Source organism: Aspergillus eucalypticola (genome assembly GCF_003184535.1).
Source record: "Aspergillus eucalypticola CBS 122712 chromosome Unknown BO83scaffold_22, whole genome shotgun sequence".
Taxonomy (NCBI): domain Eukaryota; kingdom Fungi; phylum Ascomycota; class Eurotiomycetes; order Eurotiales; family Aspergillaceae; genus Aspergillus; species Aspergillus eucalypticola.
This window is the reverse complement of record NW_020290296.1, coordinates 551,637-563,565: the sequence shown is the minus strand read 5'-3', so window position 1 is coordinate 563,565 and position 11,929 is coordinate 551,637. Positions and strand designations below refer to the sequence as shown.

The window sequence follows — 11,929 nt, the reverse complement described above, 5'->3', positions numbered from 1 at the left end:
AGTGTGTGACCACCGGCGACGCTACCAATCTATTCCCAGTTGTCCACAGTACATCAATCTAAAAAGTATACTTGATTACATAATACTTCAATGTTAGTTAACTACAAAGTCCAATAGATAACTATCAAAGTATGTTATGAGTATATGTACAGTATGTATTCAGTCTATACCCGCTCAGGGTCTGGGCTGGGCTGGGCAAGTGGAGAAATTGAACCCCGACAAACAAGGACACTTAAACCTTTCTTTGTTGACTGCTGTACTTAGACAACGATGAATGATCATTATCATTCACTCCTTCACTCCCCCTTTCCTGTCTTAGTATTGTAGAAAGCATCGCATAAAGAGAAACACTGTATAGATAATAAGCCAAGTGAGCAGTTAGCACGATCAAATTTTATATGCATTAATTGATATTATCCTTCTCCCCCACTTCCGTTTTGAAGTACGAAGCAATAACTAGCAGGTAGTTGGTATATATGCCGTTATGTTATGTGGCACCTACTGTATGTATTGTACACATATAAGCGTTGAGATCCAACCAGGGATGATCATTGTGCCAGACAGAAGACTTTAGACAGGTCTAGGTATCCTAGAATAGACGGAAGATCCGCAATGAAAACGTGGATAGGTCGCGTGATTTCCAAAAACACTAGTTTGACTTACCTAGATAGGTAGTCCGCACTGCGAATGATTGTACTAATCCTGATATCCCGTTCCTAGGTAGGTGCTCCATTAGTAACCCAAGGCCAATTCCTTTCTTCTTATCTATTCTTTTCATTTCTGCTTTTACCACAAAAAAAAGTATACATTGCAATAAGTGAATAAACAAGAAATCAATAAACGATCTAAAATTAAAATTCTTAAAGAATCAACTGATAGCTACTCCGCCCTCCGCAATTTTAAACTATGGAGAAGAGGGAGGAAAAAAAGGGGAGTAGGTCAACTAAGGGGAGGAGGGGGGGAAGGAGGATAAAGAAAGAAATAGGGACAAGGTGGATGTTGACAATAGTAAGGACTATCTAGATATGGTAAAACCTGATAGACCGCGAGTCTGGAAGCCATAAAAAGACCCAAGTGGATCGGTCCCTTTCCCCCCAAGGGAACATTTACAGAAGAGACAAAATCTTTTCTGGTCACATGCGGTTCCGGAGTTCGGGCGCGGCAGGCAAATCAGTGATCAGGCCCATCCACGCCCGGGGCTGCCGAGATGCTGATTGGTGGGACATTCCTGATTGACGCTGCGACACCGTCATAGCGACCCGCCCCCATTATTTTCTCCTTCCAATCCAGCTCCTTCCCGGATTGAGCTCATGACGCAGCCTCCCCCAAATTTCAAAAGGTGGAAGGTTACCCGGCCCTGAATTAGGCCTGTAGAGTATGTAAATACTAATTCATTCCCATTCCTTTCCCCCGTACAAGAAACCATTCGAACTTGGCAGCTGATCCGGCATTCCTACATCCCTCGCATCCTTAACCTCGCCCTCTCCTCTCTCTTCTTCACTCTCCTCGTTCCTCACGAAATCCCTTTCCCATTCCCCATTCTTCCTCTCGACTCGTACCTGCCTCATTGCCTTCCTCTTCATACGTACGTCAGTATATACGTATAGTATTCTAATCCGTTTCTTTCCTCCCCTTCTCCGATTCTACACTTACCACTTTTCCTCGGGCAAGTGTCCCGTGTTCCTCTTCTTTATCTCTCTTTTGCCCTCCCCCCCAATTGACACTCACAAGTCAAAACATTTTCCGTGGAAGGTATGCCGCTCCAATTCTCCGCCTACCTTGTTGCGTATCGGTTACACCGCAGTTCTCGAGTCCATATCCGGCTGACTTTTGGTGTGTGCGCGTGTGTGCAGAGCTTTTTTTGAGTATAGAACATACAGCACGCGCTATAGGGAACCCACCCTCTAGTACCATCAATTCACCAATTCGCTCTAGCTCGCCAGATCCTATTTGCTCTGAACATTCAATCCCCTGGGTACAATGGCCTCCCGCCAGTCTCGTAGGATTCTGCGACCTCTGCTCTATACATCGCTGGCGGCTGCCACAGGAGCCGGAGTTCTCTACATCTCCTACCGTCCCCGCAATATCCCTGGTTCAGAAGCCCCCGCGGTTCCGCCGCCGGGCTACCATGAAGGCAAGCTCGTGCCTCCGAGCTTTCCCAATATTAAATCCCGCCTCGAGCAAATCCAAGACTTAAAGCGCTCTTCCGGTGGAAGCAACTCCGAAGAGTATGATCTGCTTGTCATTGGCGGTGGTGCCACTGGATCGGGAATTGCCCTTGATGCTGCCACACGAGGGTTGAAGGTTGCCATTGTTGAGCGGGACGACTTCAGCGCCGGAACGAGCAGCAAGAGCACAAAACTCGTTCACGGTGGTGTTCGTTACCTGGAAAAGGCTGTTTGGGAGTTGGATTACAACCAGTGAGTTTTCCCCCCCGCCCCTCTCCGATCTCTTGTTTGCGTGCCGACCGTGATATACTGAATGCCTCTCGTTCTACCTTAGGTACAAGCTAGTCAAGGAGGCTCTGAGAGAGCGAAAGTATTTTTTGAACACAGCCCCTCATCTGTCTAGCTGGCTTCCTATCATGGTCCCGCTACAGAAATGGTGGCAGGCACCCTATTTCTGGGCGGGAACAAAGTTCTATGACTACTTGGCTGGGTCTGAAGGCATCGAGAGCTCCTACTTTCTCACCAAGAGCAAGGCCATCGATGCCTTCCCTATGTTAAGGAAGGACAACCTGTTTGGAGCCATGGTATACTATGGTATGCAGTCTCTTTGCCCCACCCTACCCCCGTCGTTTAGATGACCCCTCGTTAACGGTGCGTCTACTAGATGGTGCCCACAACGACTCTCGAATGAATGTTTCGCTGGCGATGACAGCTGCGTTGTACGGAGCCACTGTTGTCAATCACATGCAAGTTACTGGCCTGGAAAAGGACTCCTCTGGGAAGCTGAACGGCGCTCGTGTCAAGGATCTTATCCCCGGAAGAGATGGACAAGAGGCGGAGGAGTTCACGATCAAGGCAAAAGGTATCATAAACGCAACTGGCCCCTTTACCGACTCGATCAGAAAGATGGACGAACCCGGCATCAAGGAGATCGTAGCCCCTAGCTCAGGTGTTCATGTGATCTTACCTGGCTATTACAGCCCTTCAAATATGGGCCTTATTGACCCATCCACGTCGGACGGCCGTGTGATTTTCTTCCTTCCCTGGCAAGGGAACACCATTGCTGGTACAACGGATCAGCCGACCGAGATCACCCCTCAGCCCCAGCCTTCTGAGAAGGATATCAATTGGATCATCTCCGAAGTCCGCAATTACTTGGCTCCAGACATCAATATTGAGCGGAGTGATGTTCTTGCTGCCTGGGCTGGAATTCGCCCGTTGGTGCGTGACCCTAAGGTGAAGAGTTCCGAGGCTCTGGTCCGCAACCATCTCATTACTGTCTCTCCCTCCGGACTCCTGACCTGTGCTGGTGGCAAGTGGACCACTTACCGGCAGATGGCTGAAGAGGCGGTGGATGAGGCCATCGATGTGTTCGGCTTGAAGGCTCGCGGTGTCACCGGCGCTCCGGATATCAGTGGTGTTGGCGGCAGTGGCTTGGTCTCCGACGGTGCTGTCCTTGACGGATCTTGCCAAACCCACCAGGTCCGCTTGATTGGTGCCCACGGCTTCTCCAAAACCCTTTTCATCAATCTCATTCAGCATTTCGGACTCGAGGTGGATGTGGCTAAGCATTTAACGGAATCATACGGTGACCGAGCCTGGCAGGTTGCGGCTTTGTCTTCCCCCACAAATGCTCGCTTCCCTGTCCGCGGCCAACGCATCTCCAGGCTATACCCCTTCGTTGATGGTGAAATCAGGTATGCTGTGCGCCACGAATATGCACAGACTGCCACCGATGTCATTGCTCGCAGAACCCGGTTGGCATTTTTGAACGCCGAAGCAGCCCTCGAAGCCCTTCCTAACATCATCGATCTCATGGGTGAGGAGCTTAAGTGGGATAAGAACCGGAAAGAATCTGAATGGAAGGAAAGCGTCCAGTTTCTATCTTCTATGGGTCTGCCAAAGGCTTTCCTGAGCATGACGCGAGAGGATGTCGAGGGTGGTAGAGTAAAGGATCTGGATATCGCACAAAGAAAGGCCTTTGCTCGGTCCGGTGAGTAGGACCTGCACTAGAACAGCTCATTCGCGACAGACCTGACTAATGAACTTTTAGATCCCCCAGCGGATGTGCTCAGTAGTGACATCCCCTCGTCAGATTCCAACAAGCTGATACACCCCGAGTCCCCGGCAAACAAATAGAAGTGTCTTGAGCTATAGAGTATTGCCATATGTATAAATATTTTCGATGTATCACTTTGATTCCATAATGTATGATGGGTCTGGTTAAAGATTTTCCTCGTTTAATTTTCTCTCAACCAAAGTGGTGATATGTCTCGGCTTCTCTATACCTAAGAATGGCGCCGACGGGCAATACTATAATGTATGTACTCGGCCTGCCTTGGAGTAAGTGGGATCATATAGTGAGATAATCTGAAACATGTCAGATAGAGGAGATATATACCATCTAGGCCTAAGATTTCAACCACGTTATGGTCAAGCCTTGAGCACTCAATGCATGTGGTGGTAAACATTTAACAACAGAAGGAAACAGATCGGGCAAGTTCATGAATGCGGACTGGTCGTGGAAGGAACGCCTGCTCGACAAGTTTATTTCTATCCACTTTTCTCAGGGAATGAGCCTTCTTCTACCCTAGATTGCAATAGTGCTTAAAAGTTCAGATTTCCTGCAACGAACGTACGGTTATTGAACGTCGTTTGAGGCTTTCGCCAGGGTATTACATATTAACCTCTTTGTCACAGTCCATACTGTACACTCACCGAATCATGACATGGCACTTTTTTCAGAGGCGTTCCGGGGTTGCGACCTCATGGCCGTGTGAGAATAGTCCAGAATTCTGGAAGGCAGAGAGCGACCGTCCTACTAGAATGTCCCAGCCACACAGTAACTGTGAGGGAGAGGATCTTTTCGGAGACGAGACCGGGCTGGAGGTGAAGTACAAGACATTGACTTGGTGGTGAGTGCGCTACGGGTCTCTGAGAACTACTAGCCACTAGGAGCTAATTAGCCTCCAGGCAGGCTGGAATGAGTGAGTAATCTCGATTGAAACATGCATGTTACAACATGGAGTCCTAAAGATACCAGTCATGATAGCAGAGACCATCTCTCTTGGAATTCTGACTCTCCCCAAAGTGCTAGCTATACTGGGTCTTTTCCCGTACGGTTTCCTTAGCCGAGAAACTAGCCATGATTCCTGCACAAGCTAAATTTCCGCAGTGGAAATTGCCGTTATCATTGGCGTCGGGGTACTGACGACTTACACAGGACTAGTCATTGGGGAGTTCAAGCGTCGCTATGCTCAGACACATAGCATGGCTGATGCCGGAAGCATACTGTGGGGAAGGACTGGCTTCGAATCCTGGGCGCTGCTCAGCTTATCTTCTTCATATTCATAATTGCTAGCCATATACTGACATTCTCTATCATGGTGAGCGTTCTCACCGGCTACTCGGGCTGTACAGTTCTATTTTCCGTGGCTGGAGGATTGCTTTCGATCGTCTTCACCATTCCACGACGTCTCGAAAGCCTGTCATTTCTATCGTCAATCAGCTTTGCTAGTGTCCTCGGAGCAGTTTTGGTTAGCATGGTTGTAGCATCTCTTAACAAGACAAGCCCTATCCAGAATCATTACCGCCTACTTTTCACGACATAATGGTTGCAATTGCAAACGTTGTGTTTGCGTATGCTGGACATGTTGCCTTCTTTGCCTTCTTTTTCAGAGCTCCGGGATGTGAAGGACCACCCCAAGGGCACTAGCGTTATTGCAAGTGAGTGAGGTGACGCTCTACATAGTGACGGCTATCGTATTATATGTATTGGTTGAAAAGGATATTGCTTCCCCGTCCCTCAATTCAGTCAGTCCACTTTCCAAGAAGATAGCATATGGTATCGCAATCCCAACGGTAGGCAGCCCAACCAAAGCCGTGCTCCCTTGTCGTTCAGCTGATCGCATAGGTCAGATCGTGATAGCAGGTGTCGTCAACGCCCATGTCGCGGTAAAATCGATATACTTGCGGATGTTTCACGGCAGGAATGCCATGCACTCACGTTCCTTCGGTGCAATATCCCTATGGGTCGCTGTATGCGCGACGCTATGGTTTTTGGCCTGGGTAGTAGCGGAAAGCATACCGGTTTTCAACGATATCTTGGGGCTTACGGTAAGTTCTTGGGACAAATGGGAAATAACGAAAAAAGAAATATACCCCCTTGGGCACAAAAGCAGCTGATCCCTATCCTGCAGAGCTCGTTGATTGCCAGCTGGTTTACGTTCAGTCTTCCAGGCGTGTTCTAGCTTTACCTCAATGTACCTGGGAGGCCTTCCAGCTGGAAACAGACAATGCTGATAGGCTTTAATTGCATCATGTCATCATCGGGCTAGTTATTGTAAGCTGGATCTACAGTTGTCACTGCTTACCGACTAACCGGTGTCGAGTGTATAGTTGGGGTGTACTCATCTATCAGATCTGTCCAAAGCAATCTCAGTGAAAACGCCGTTCGAAGGAGGTTCTCCTGTGCAGATAATTCATGACTACTGCTTGGGAAACTAGGTCAATCAGTCACGGCAAGGCCAGAAGCATGCCGCCTTGCATCAGAACAAGATAAGGAAGGTATTGGAAGCCGTGTATCTTATTCATAAAGTGCCGGACTATGAAGGGTAGCGCCGGGCAAGCGTGCAAACATCATTCCAGTCTGCTAGGACAGAGACTAGACTTGTGTGCCTGCGATTACCTTTCCACATTACCAGATTCTTACTTGCTTCTGCCCGTTTGCCCCTTTGGTAAACATTTATTGTTAGGCCCACTCGGAGGTTCTTGGTGGTGCCTTTCCTGCCTAGCAGTAAGTTGCTCAGGGACTTTCTGCTGGCAAAGCTATCGTGTCTGCACCTATGTACGCAAGATGTCCGGGACATACCCATGATTCGTTCTGCGGGGATAGGCGGCTTATTCTTGAACGATTGACGTGGGCGCATAGCATGTATATAGGTAGATACTGCTAGACAATATCATAAGCGGGCTCCATAGCACGTATGGTAGGCAGATATTTATAGCTAGTTTCTCTCGCGCGTAGGGCCCTGGCTACGTTACGTATGGTGCCTGAGCCAGTACTACCGGCATTGTTGATAATTAAGAGCGAACACGTACACTAGGTACACCTAGCTTGTATTACCATTCATTTAGCCGCTGAGGATGCAACCACCCACATGTGATACCCAGGTATGCTGTAGTTGGTAGCCGCTCGGGACCTAATAGGAACCAGCTAGTAGTAGCTCTTATTCAGTCAAGGAGAGCAAGAGGCACTTCCGGTACTACGCAACACTAGGTTGCTAGTAAGTACAATCATCCAAGGTACAGACTAATTTATACTGTTAGCCAGTTACTCGTAAGTAACCGGATCGCGGAAATCCACTGGTGCCCATTCACCCAATAACAAGGCCTGCGGAACCATGTCCGCGCGGGAGCCCGATTGGGATGCAACCCGGACAGCGGGAGTTCCTCGATTCGTTTAGATTTTATTTATATTTCGGGTTTAATTTTATTTCTTTTGTTCAATTTACGGCCAATTTCTGTAATTCTTTTCCCAGTTGGCCGCTTACCCCCCTCTCCCCGCCCCCACTTACCGGGGGTGGTATAGTGCATAACTGTAGTGTGTGGTACTTGACCGGGGGGAAGAGGGGGCGGGCGCCAAGGGAAACCCAAAACCCGCCCCAGAGGAGGTCATGGGCTGAATTTGAGTGAGGGAAAAGGGAAAAACCTGAAAGAGTTTGGAGGGACCGTCATCATTACCAGTTAAGCTGTTAGAAGCAATTAATTGTTGCATAGTATTCTCCGTGTTCATCAACTTTCCATCTTCGATTCTACTTCTAGTCATGCGTATATTTCGTTACCAGGTCTCGCTATGTAATATTCACCCATACTTCTTACTAACTTTAGAACATTTAGTACAAAGTATGTTCTATATGACTACCTTATTACTACTGTACCTACTAATTTGTATATAAGTTTCCTTTAGCAAACCATTGGCGCTCAGGTGCAGTAGTGAGGGCTTTTCATGCTTATGGCCTCGTGCAGAACTACAGCGGATCTAAGGTGTAGCTGCATGGCTATCGTACGCGGGAGCCTCTTAGTGTCATGTTAACAAAGGTACGTAAAGTAAACTAAATGCCCTCCGGAAGAGTCCGTTTCCCAACGACAAATCTCTTTTTCCGCTTTCCGCGTCAAGACTTGGTGGTGGTAAAAGTGCAGACGTGCCTTGCTTTTATTTCTATTTCTTCCCCCCTCACCCAAACTCCTTTCCTCATCCTCCTTCCTCCCCAGGAGCAAGCTGTTAAATGTACACCCGAAAGTAGCCTGGGAATGGCTACTCCGCTTCAGAAAGATGCCCTATGTGCTGGTCCCTGGCGCAGCTCACCGTGTTAGAATTTAGAACAGCACCACTTTGCTGGTGGTTATGTACGTGAGAAAACACGTCAGCCGAGGGACCTAGAAGTCCCCGTAGGGGTAAGTGCGGGGCACGGACAGGAGAGGGTCCAGGTCAGTGATGATCTCTCCCTGAGTTGTGATGATGAAACCCTTTAATCTCAAAAAGGATCCCAGAGCTTGTTCAATAAGCAGCAGATCGAAGAGCGGAAGAGGAAAAAAAGAAAAGAAAGAAAGACATGATAAAATCGGAGCAGGAAAATAGTGACAATTAGAAAAAAGGGGAGAGATAAAACAAAAGATAAATTGGTTCCATAGAAACCATACAGGAGATAGGCAAGAAATGAAATACGCAACATAAATGAGCATGAAATGCCATCGTTTGAAACTGGCAAATTTTTCGACAGTTCGGTCGTTTTTGACGGATACAGTCGAGACGGCTATACCCGTGTACTCGTCCGCTCGGGTATCGGACCAACCAGCTCGGACTTGGGGATCAGAATGCATGGTCAATCAATCGAACCTCGACAGAATGACTGGACATTAAAACTGTGACTGGGATTTCCCCCGAATCACGGATTTTAGAGGGCTCAAGATGCATATGTTGCGGCCATCGAGTTTCACTCCATCGCCCTCCTGTCACATCTCAGTTTCTTGTTTGTCTTAGGAGACGACGAGGTCGTTGACGGGGAATTGCTGAGCGCTTGCTTCTGAGCGCAAGATTATCCGCTTGATTCGACTGTCAAGCTCAATCATGGCTTGGCGCCCACAATTTTCTTTCTCTCTCTCTCTCTCTCTCTCTCTCTCTCCCTCGGAGCCTTGAGCCTGAAGGTGGTGTAGGCATAGGAACGGCTATTTGACGAGCGCACTACAGTCACTAAGTCTTGCTTCCGTTGGTGGCCTCGTCTGCGCTATGATGATTCCAAAACTGCTCCACGGCTCTTTTACACGCAGGCTTCCCTTTAAATTCTAAGATGAAGTAGTTGAACAAGGAGAATTCTTTTTGATTGAGCACGTATTCCGGCTCAGCCTGGATACGTTTCCATAGACTGTCGACGGAATCTTTGAGTATAGCCATCGTAGCAGCGTCAGGACCAGACTCGGACTCTCTGGCGCGGGCTAAGGCATTTTGCACTTCGGCAGAGGTTGGAGGTTTCACTGGTCCAGCCATCTGGGTTGATTGCACTTGGAGTTTCGAGGCAGATATTCGATCTCTTTGGTAGGTTTTTTTGTTGAAGGAAGTGTAGAAAAACGAAGACAGAAGAATCCCGCGGGTATTGCAGAATGCTGGATTGCTCAGGGAGGACAAGCCAGTTTAATGAATGAAGAACAAAGGGGTAGAAATAGAATGATCCCTGAGCTTCTCATCAAATTTTTTTCTGGCGGACTGTCTTTGGCAAGCTCCGACCTTCCCCATTTAACATCGTCTAGGTGGAGTAGGGGGTTTGCTGGGTAATCGTGGATCGAGTCTCTAACAAGGGAGAATAATACTAATGATTCAATCATAGTAAGAATAGCCAAATAGACTAATACATTTAGAGTAATTCTATGAACATGGAATAATATATTAATGTTGTTAAATGAATGGACGTGCTGGCGCCGGGGGAACATCCATGTTTGAATGTGTTTCCAGTTTTACCTTTAATACTACAGGGGTTCTTTCTCTTTTCTCTTTTTTTTTTTTTTTCCTTTTTCCCTTTCCCCCCCCCCATTTATTTATTTATTTTTTGTTTAATAAAAACCCAAGAAACTTTTCCTTTTTCCTTTTCAATTTTCCCGTTTTTCTCTTTTCTTCTTTTTTCCCCATCAATAATTTATTTTTAATCATCATCATCTTTTATTTGATTTTATTCTATTCTGCTATCTACTTCTTTTCCTTTCTTATTCTTTTTCTCCCCACCTTCTTCTATTCTTTTCGAGCCATTTTTTCCCATACTACTTACACAGTAAGTACTAACTACCAAAGCCTCTTAGTCTTCCATCCTCCCATACCCATTTTACCGCTTTTTTCTCCTTCCCTTCAAATTTCAAACCATTGGATGGGCTCTTTATGGATTGCGTCTGTTATGCAGGAGTGCCACTTCTGAAAAGTGATTAGTACTGATCGACTTGTGTCCATTTCAGCTTATCGAATTTGGTTAAAATTAATAGATCTGATCTGTTCCGAGTCCTCGTGCCTTGTGAAAGAGCCGAGAAAGGAAACAAAAAAAATAGAAAATGAAAAATATCCTATCGCGCAAAGATATCCGTTGATGTACTTAGTTCCGGAAGTCGTCTGGAGCACGTCGAACTTCAGTGTATGTATCCAGATACCTCAGGAAGGCAAGAGAAGCAGCAGTGGTGGGGATTCTATTTCTCTCGGTCACCCTTTTTCCACCTGTCCCTTCTTCTCTCCTCGCGTTCACCCTCTTTAATTTCCCTCCCATTTGCTCTGATTTGTATGGCCATGTGGCAGGTGGGGTTTCGTACGGGCTCACCCGCTGTAGCAGCTTCTAGTATTGAGCCCTTGGCGTAACGGTTTTCCTCGCGATGGGAAAAGTGTCAGATTCGGGCTCCACGGTAGGGTAAAACTAACTGGTAGGGTTGCGAACCTGGCCGAAACGAGCGGCTGCCGCTGGTTGGTGGTCACTAGTCGAGATTGGGAACTGGTTACGTACGGATCGGTGGTAGTCGTCCGGTAACTACGGGTAATCCGTCTAGGAACAGCCGGCGCTTGCACAAATCCAGCAACTGAGTGTATTTCTGTTCCGTGGATGGACTGGGTCTCGTTACGGAGTAAAATGGGGTTGAAAGTATCTGACTTCGGAGCCATCTTGTCTGAGGTCTACGTGGTTAGCAAGGGCGGAAAAGTTAAAAAAAAAAAAAAAAAAAAAAAAGACAAAAAACTTAAAATTCTGCCTAGCTCGGTTCTTCCGATTCCGTTTGGACGTTGTCCAGTGAGAAGAGATTTTTCGTGGTCATGTGTGACTGGCATTTCGGGGATATTGTCCCAACGTCACCAATCAAATGGGACTAAGAAGTAAGGTAGATCGAAATAAGGAAATAAAATATTCATGAACGTGTATAAGTTTTCCTTTTCTCTTCCTTTCTATCTTTCTTTTTATCTTAACTTTCAATTCTCTATATTTCATTATATATTTTCTCACTTACGATTTTCCTATCATGGGGGGATAATTGATAATGGGTGTGGATGTGGACTTGAAAGTTTCGGACAGCTTCCACAAATCTCAAAAGAGTTCAAACTCTCCGTCAACTGTGCTCTGGGACATACGTACGACTCGCCCACAAGTCCGTACGGTCCGGTGCATGAGCTGGGTGGGTCCTGGGTGGTTCGCTCCAAGGCGAATCAGTCGGCGGCGGTATGGAGTTTTAGGCTAGGAGGTGAA

The 11,929-nt window shown here is 47.1% G+C and overlaps 3 protein-coding genes across 3 annotated transcripts; 2 read left to right on the top strand and 1 right to left on the bottom strand.

Moving 5' to 3' along the window:
- The first annotated feature begins 1,734 nt into the window (after positions 1–1,734).
- BO83DRAFT_101688 (glycerol-3-phosphate dehydrogenase GUT2) lies at positions 1,735–4,443 on the top strand. Its single transcript, XM_025525864.1, has 5 exons — positions 1,735–1,752; positions 1,872–2,420; positions 2,503–2,762; positions 2,833–4,161; positions 4,222–4,443. The coding sequence occupies exons 2-5, from the start codon at positions 1,981–1,983 to the stop codon at positions 4,305–4,307; spliced, it is 2,115 nt and encodes a 704-aa protein (XP_025385583.1). The 5' UTR covers positions 1,735–1,752; positions 1,872–1,980; the 3' UTR covers positions 4,308–4,443.
- A 551-nt stretch (positions 4,444–4,994) lies between these two features.
- On the top strand, positions 4,995–6,505 carry BO83DRAFT_401180 (uncharacterized protein; the record flags this gene model as incomplete). The annotated part of the gene is given in 10 exon segments (XM_025533444.1): positions 4,995–5,057; positions 5,205–5,289; positions 5,344–5,461; positions 5,530–5,716; positions 5,740–5,820; positions 5,849–5,884; positions 5,904–6,029; positions 6,087–6,284; positions 6,368–6,411; positions 6,442–6,505. The coding sequence occupies 10 exon segments, from the start codon at positions 4,995–4,997 to the stop codon at positions 6,503–6,505; spliced, it is 1,002 nt and encodes a 333-aa protein (XP_025385582.1).
- Positions 6,506–8,574: 2,069 nt separating this feature from the next.
- On the bottom strand, positions 8,575–9,235 carry BO83DRAFT_101638 (uncharacterized protein). Its single transcript, XM_025525863.1, has one exon. The coding sequence runs from the start codon at positions 9,048–9,050 to the stop codon at positions 8,607–8,609; it is 444 nt and encodes a 147-aa protein (XP_025385581.1). The 5' UTR covers positions 9,051–9,235; the 3' UTR covers positions 8,575–8,606.
- Between the last annotated feature and the right edge of the window lie 2,694 nt (positions 9,236–11,929).